Below are 7,698 nucleotides of genomic sequence, written 5' to 3'. Positions count from 1 at the left end.
CTCTATGGCTATACCGTGGGCTATACACATACGAGAACCGCTTAGGTCTCAATATGGAACCCGGCCTTCCACGGTTCCCGCGGATTCATCGTGAAGGCCCGGCGCCGGACATTCCGCCGCGTCCGCTGCCGAGGGTGATGGAGGATCTCAACAGGGTCTACTGTACGGACACTCTGGAGCAGTTTTTAGCAAGCCAACACTAACCGGGGCCTCTCGGTGCCACTACCCGTTTGAGGTGAGAACACAGGAGGATACCGGCTCCACACGGAGGCTATAGAATCTAGCGAATGTGTTGCCTCTGCAAAGTGCATTTAAAATCCTTTAATGCACGGCAAGCCGTTGATTATCCTGCTTATTCCATTGTCATTTGCCAACTTAAAGCTGTTTATGATGTTAGCAGTGCAATATTTAACCGGAAGAGTAAAAATGACGGTTATTTTCATCAGTTACGACTCGTTAGCTTTAGCATTCTGCCCGCTTCAAATCAGATACAAAGATGAAATAGTGCGGTTATACCACATTTATTTGAATTAATTATCGATCGATCTATCGAGAGAGATAGAGATGACAGTTGTGTGTGCGAGTTACCTGTGTCTGCGCGTCGCTCTCTACAAGCAATGATCTGTTGAGTTACTTCGATTTTACCTCGTTGCTGAGGAAGATTATTAATAAAAGTAGCGGGGCAGCACCAACAAAAAGTTTCTGTATGTGCGCAGCGCAATCTGCGGTCTCCGACCTCTCTCCTGCTCACTGTGTTTATGTGCAAGTGGTGTGTATGTGTGTATGCATCAATTAAAGCAGCCCAACCATCAAAATAAAGTGTTAGCAGATATTTAGCAGACATACTACTAATACTCCAATGACTGCTAGTCGACATGTAGTTGCAAAGTTACTTATCAACAGATGTCTAAAGGGTAACATCAAAATAACCAAAACCAAAATAACCATACTGATATTACAATAAAAATTGTTCAAAGCAATGTGTACACATTCATCTGATCTGATATCTTAGCTTATGGCTGTTTGAGAAATTATTATTTATTATTTATAAGTGGTCTTTGTCTGCTTTAAATAAAGTAACTTCACTTTACTTAAAGCAGACAAAGACCACATTATAAAGCCTTTTAGATGTTTTCAGGAAGACTTTGTATTTGTAATTTTACAGTAAAAACACTAATATGATGTACTAAGTTATTGTGCAGATCTTAAACAATGGCAAGATATGAGACTTATAATTAGGCCTGTCACGATAACAACTTTTTGTTGTGCGATATATTGCCCCAGAAATAACTGCGATAAGCGATATTATTGTCATTTTAAAGACCATTTTATGCCTCTTAAAAGCTACAAACACAAATAGTTAGGTATTATAATACATTAAAACTGTTCTTATGATTATTTATGAGATGATACAACATATTACAAGTTTTTTTTATAATGCATTATGCATTAATTATAATGCCTTAAGAATACCCTTGTAATGTATTATAAATGTGGGCTTCATAGAAAGTGTTACCCTTTTTTTGATAGATGTGTATATTATATATGAAAACAATACGTAAAATTACTGACTAATGTAAAATATTTGAAATATTTTGCAGGTGGTACTATTGACATAACGGAGGAACGGTGGAGGAAGGCCATCTGAAGGAACTGCATGCTGCATCTGGAAATGACATGGGTGGACAGAGAGTAGATGGGAACATCATCTCATTTCTAAAAGATATATTCTCTGAGGAAACATTTGATAAATTTGAGCAAGAACACCCCACTGAACTACTCAAATTAAAGTGTGACATTGCTAATTTAAAATCTTACGACACAGATGTGACCATTTGGTGCCCGTTAAACTTGAAAGAAATTGCCAGTCAAAGACAGAGCATGGAATGTTATTTTGAAGGTGTTCGTGGAGTAAAATGGGAAGATGGTGCAATCATGATTGAAAAACAACAATTGAGGAGGTTTTTTGATAACAGTCTCAGGGCAATCGAAAACAACATTAAACAGATTGTGAAAAACACAGAGCTGAGGATTGAGTACATGCTATTAGTTGGAGGATATTCTCAAAGTCCAACTCTGCTAGAATTTATGAAGAAGCACTTTGGCTCTAGACACAAAATTCTCTGCCCTGATGAACCCCAGGTAGCAATATTAAAGGGAGCAATCATATATGGCAAAAAACCTACAGTGGTGAAATCACGCATCAGTACTCTAACATATGGGTTTGCTACAAGTATAACCTTTAATGAATCCGTTCACAAAGGCAAGAGTAAATATGTTAACAGCCTAGGAGACGAGTACTGTGATGTCGTCTTTGAAAAGCTTGTTAGCAAAGGAGAGTCGGTTCTCTGTGATGAGCTTCGAGTATTCACCCGTTGGCCAGTAGACCCCACACAAACAGCAATGAGATTCAGATTTTACAGCACTAAAAGACAAAATGTCAAGTTTGTGGATGATTGGGGGGTGGAGTGTATTGGATCGCTCTCAGTTGGTATGCCAAATACTGACAAGGGCATGAGTCGTAAGGTCAGGTTAGAAGTAAAGTTTGGCTCTACTGAAATGAAGGCAACTGCAACTGATTTGGAAGATTTTAAAACTAAATCAGTCACATTTGACTTCATGAGCAAGTAGCTTTACATCTGTTGACTAAGGACAACTCAACATAGCACTAGCAGATGAAATTCATATTATTACGCCACAATAATCATACTTTCTAAAATTCTTCAGTTAAAAATCTTGTGATTTCTTTACATCTGTTGACTAAGGACAACTCAACATAGCACTAGCAGATTAAATTCATATTATTACGCCACAATAATCATACTTTCTAAAATTCTTCAGTTAAAAATCTTGTGATTTTATGTCTATGGTAAATTAAATTGAAGGAGTCAATTCTTTTATTATACAATAAAGTAATCATAGTTCCCTTAAAACCAATGTATCTATTCTGGTACTTATGTTACAGGCAATCTTTCTATTTGGTGTCTGAGAGGTAACTGAAGGTTTGCCCCATGTCAGGAATGCAGTAACAATGTTTACTCATTTAGCTTCCAGAAAATAAATTATGTATGTACCTTTCATTATGTAGCTTTTAGTTAGAATTTTGTTCTTACTCATTTTATTCTGTGGTTCTCGTATGAATATAAAATGTGTTTGAGACATGCAAAGACAACTGTACCAACCATGTGTACCATTTATCCATTAATGAATATATATATATATATATGCTTAGCATGTGTAATTATTTTAGGGTTTATAGCACCATTAGTTGCTATATGTTAAATATACAATAAATCATGAAGTAGTTTGTATCAGTGCTGTGTACCCTTTATTGATGTAGTTCATGTTCTGATAAAACAAATAAAGCTACAATATGTTAACATGACATGCAAAAAAAAAATTTGTTATTGCCATTAAAATCACAGCTCCAGGCTGGCAGCAAAGAAATAGGAGAGGCGATTTGAAATTATAATATGCGATGCATTAATATGTTTTTTTAAGTTCCCATTTGAGTGAACATTTTACTTATTTACTTTCTGCCTTCATAATCTTTTTCCTTGTCCCTCACCGGCCTATTGCGAACCTTCAGTGCCCCTATTAACCCCCAGACTGTTGCATAAAGAGTCTCCACTTGCTCTCTGCTATGTTACCAGCTACGTTTCTTGGGTTTTAAAAGTCTGGGTCATCCTTTACCAGCTCTTTCTGTTTTTGCGGTGTTCGGGAGAAGGTGTGTTGTTAACCCTCTGGGGACTGAGGGGGTTTTTGGGCCTCGGCAGAAGTTATGACATGCCCTAGCATTTTTCCCCCCAGTTGTTTATAAACATTAATGGATAAAGTCAGATTACACTGTGCTACAATAATATCTGAGCAGCATATATGTACATATTCATATTTTTGAGAAAATAACATTTATGCATGGTTATTGAAAAATCAGGCAACACTTTATAATAACTTTCATTAATAAAACCTTAACAAACATTATATAATGCTTAACAGATCGTTAGTTAACATGTTCACAGCTAGTAATATGAGATAATGTACTTGTTAATGTTTATTAATGTACTTATTAAAAATTAACTAATGATTAACAGATCATTATTTAATGTAAATTAAAATGCTTAAAAATGTCATTAAACTCTCAATTCATAAGTTCATGCACTTTAAAAAAATCTTCAAAAGCTTCATTAAGAATGCATATTGAGAAACAGACAGGAGCGCAGCTCACACATTTGACGTCACGTCGTCAGAGCAAAAGAAAAGTCAAACTGTAGAATATATATATATATACTGTATGTAGTAGCAACTTTACATGGCAGCTCAATCTAATGTTAGCCTAGAAAAAAGTGCGCAGTTCACGTGTTTGTGCGGACTGTACGCAGGAGCTAAACCATTAAGGGCCTTATAGGCAAGTAATAATATTTTGTAACTGATACGGGACTTAATAGGTAGCCAGTGCAGAGACTGTAAAATTGGGGTAATATGATCATATTTTCTTGACCTGGTAAGGACTCTAGCCGCTGCATTTTGGACTACCTGTAGCTTGTTTATTGAAGATGCAGGACAACCAGCTAGCAGTGCATTACAATAGTCCAGTCTAGAGGTCATGAATGCATGAACTAGCTTTTAAAAAAATATTTTTTAACATTTAAAAAAATGTCACTTTAGTCACTTCATTGTTATTTTTATTTTATTTTTGGTTACACTTTATTTCGATAGTCCACTTTAGACATTCTACTAACTATAAGTAACTTTGTAACTACATGTCAACTACATGTCAACTAATTCTCATTAATTTGCATATGCATGTCTACTAACTCTCAGAGTAGACTGTTAGGGTAGGTTTAGGGTTAGTAGAATAAGTTGACAAAGAAAGTGTTAGAAGATATTAAGCAGACAGTCTACTAATACTCTACTAACTGCTAATTGACATGTAGTTGCAAAGTTACTTGCTGTTAATAGAATGTCTAAAGTGGACTATCGAAATAAAGTTACCTTATTTTTTGGCTGCAAAACCTGCAAAAAAAAAGTCCATGTGTGCTTTTTTTTTTTGGCAAAAACCTCTAAGTCCATCTCTTTGGACAATACCTACTTGCAGAATCACTAAAAATGCAACTTGAAACATTGCAAATGATGAAAGGAGAAATCAAAATGTAACAATGAACAAACCGATCAACTCACACACACACACTTTTACACCAGACGCAAACTTCTAAAAGCTGTCTACTCCAGATGCGGTGTGGGCAGCGGCCGCTTTGTTGCATCAAGTGTTGAGCAACAGTCATGCTGTTGTAATGTTGTCACACACACACACACACACACACACACACACATTTGGATGCAATATATCACTGTTTATTTTGAGTTTTATGGTCTTAATTTGTCTTGCGCTTTGCTGTTCTCGTTCAGTGTAGACATGTCGTTTGTGTGAATCAGTTTCTTCACTGTTACATTTTGAATCTGCTTTGAGTGTTTCCAAGTTGCATCTTTTGTGATTTTACAACCGTCTTGTTCAATGAGATGGACTTGGAGGTTTTTGCCAAAAAAAAAAAAAGCATCATGGACTGAAAGACAGTAAAGTTCGTTAAATACCCATGAATTTACTAAAGTGAAAATGATTGAAAATAAAGCATTTCAATAACTGATTACTAACCTTTTTATTGTCATTAAAGAGAAATTACTGAACCTCAACACAGGAGCCTGATTAAAAAATGCTCATTTAAAAGAAAACATGTCAGACGGACTTGGAGGGTTTTGCATCTGAAATCTTCATATATATGTATGCATGTTTATTTTTTTTGGGGTGCTCTACTGATAAATAAATAACTTCTTGTGGAAGAACACTGTAGTTAGGGCTACTTCTCTCTGTTCCTGGGCTACAAGCAGGAATCGGCCCAACCGATCTAAAGTAGTCCCCATATAAACACTTACAGGCTCACTGTTTGGATTCAGGATAAGACAAAAACACCTTTTTGAGATGGATTCATGGTGTACTCGCCTATTAAATAATATTTGTTAATTTTGAACAAATAAGTGACAAGAAAGTAATTATTAATAGCTTGAATTTAAAAAAAAATGTTTATGCTTTAAATGAAGCTTGTTTTTTTTCCGATCAATACAATTACGTGTTTTCTTATTTCCCAAAGTGTTTTTTTCTCCATCAACCCAGAAAAGGGCACCAAAGTGAAGAAGACAAACACAGCCCGTCTTCACGTGAACCCAACAGTCCTTACCTTGATTCAGGACCTTTCAGATCACGAGTGGCGTGATGTCTAAATATGGACCGAAGTCAGTAAGATTTGTGACATTTAATGAATGATGTGCCATACTCTCAGTTTGAAGGTTTGTTTCACCTGCTATGCTCAGTATATGTTAAGTTACAGTGTATACAACTGTTACAGTATTCTGATTTGCATTCTTGTATCTCATGTACATTTGTTACACTGATTGATTCCAAGGAAATGCAGTAATCCTTAAAGAGTGTTAATGTTACTATTATTCATAAAAAACATTTGTTCTTGAACCGTTTTAAGAGAGAAGTCCCTCTATCTTTCCTTTTTCATTTCCAGTAAGATAATCATTAATCTGTCACATGCTCTATATTGTGTTGTTTGTAAAGAAAGTTCACGTTACACATTTGTGTTGAGAACTGACTGATTTTTTGTGCACTTGTTTAAGGTCAATAAATGCTTGAAAGGGCAAATTATTATTGGATTTCTGAGTCTTTCAGTGCAGTAGCTCTTTATGCGTATCTAGCTTTAGCTTTTCAGTTTTTCGAAGCCTCATCTGTGTACATTGGGTTATATTTTTCACATTTCTGGTAGAAGTCTATATGGTGGTGCAGTTTATTTGAAACTAAGATGAATGTTTGATCTGCCTGTTTAAAAACAGTTCCTGTTTTCACTTCTCAATTTTACAGTTAATATTTCTTTGCAGTGAAATCGGATGATATTGAGTCTACCCTAAGTGACAGCTGTACTGATGATATTGAAAGAAGTAGTATAACAAAAGCGTGGTTGTGCTATTTAAAAAAAAAGATTTACTGGTTTAAAAACGGCTGTTTTTGTGAATCACAAACATTTTAAACTAAAATTTACAGTTTTATACTGTAAAGTTGTTTACATTTAAAATATATTTTTTACAGAATTATTCTGGCAACCACAGCTGCTAAATTTTTTCTGTAAAAACAACAGGATTTTTTTTGTTTGTTTAAATGCTTTAAATGGTACTATTTCCAACAATTAATTACCACCATTACAAGGAAAAATCCAAAATTTTAACATGAAGTTTAATATAGGATGAGATTAAATCTAAGTGTTATAAACATTTACATTGGATATAATACAGGCTAATGAATCCAAAAGTATAAACTAATCTCTGCGAAGAGTTAAGAGAGGCTCTGAATATATCTCTTCAATATATTATTGAAGGTAACTCTCAATAATTAATTCTAACAGAAACAGAAATGTGACCTGCTCCATCACTCTGAATCTCTTTGACCTAGAAAAACAATATCAGTTTTACTGAATTAATGAAAGTTGAGTTATGGGCATTAATGTTTTTCTGTGATTGAAACACTGACTAATTACATATGTAGCCAGAATCAGCTCACACTAAAACTGACAAATTGATATTTACTGAAAACATACTACAAATAATGTTTAATGATTTTGATTGAAGATCATACACAAAAGGTTGATA

General features: G+C 34.9%; 1 protein-coding gene across 1 annotated transcript in view; it reads left to right on the top strand.

The window, feature by feature from the left end:
- The window catches only part of LOC107721045 (heat shock 70 kDa protein 12A-like), a 15,036-nt gene extending 12,405 nt beyond the window's left edge, over nt 1-2,631 (top strand). Inside the window, exon 2 of the mRNA XM_016528902.1 lies at nt 1,625-2,631. Coding sequence (XP_016384388.1) covers nt 1,625-2,631 — 1,007 coding nt within the window. The remainder of the gene's footprint in view (nt 1-1,624) is intronic.
- The last annotated feature ends 5,067 nt before the right edge of the window (nt 2,632-7,698 follow it).

Source organism: Sinocyclocheilus rhinocerous, unplaced genomic scaffold (assembly GCF_001515625.1).
Source record: "Sinocyclocheilus rhinocerous isolate Xijiao unplaced genomic scaffold, SAMN03320098_v1.1 scaffold1232, whole genome shotgun sequence".
NCBI classification, from domain to species: Eukaryota; Metazoa; Chordata; class Actinopteri; order Cypriniformes; family Cyprinidae; genus Sinocyclocheilus; species Sinocyclocheilus rhinocerous.
Note: the sequence above shows the minus strand (reverse complement) of the source record. Positions and strands in the feature narration are given on the sequence as shown.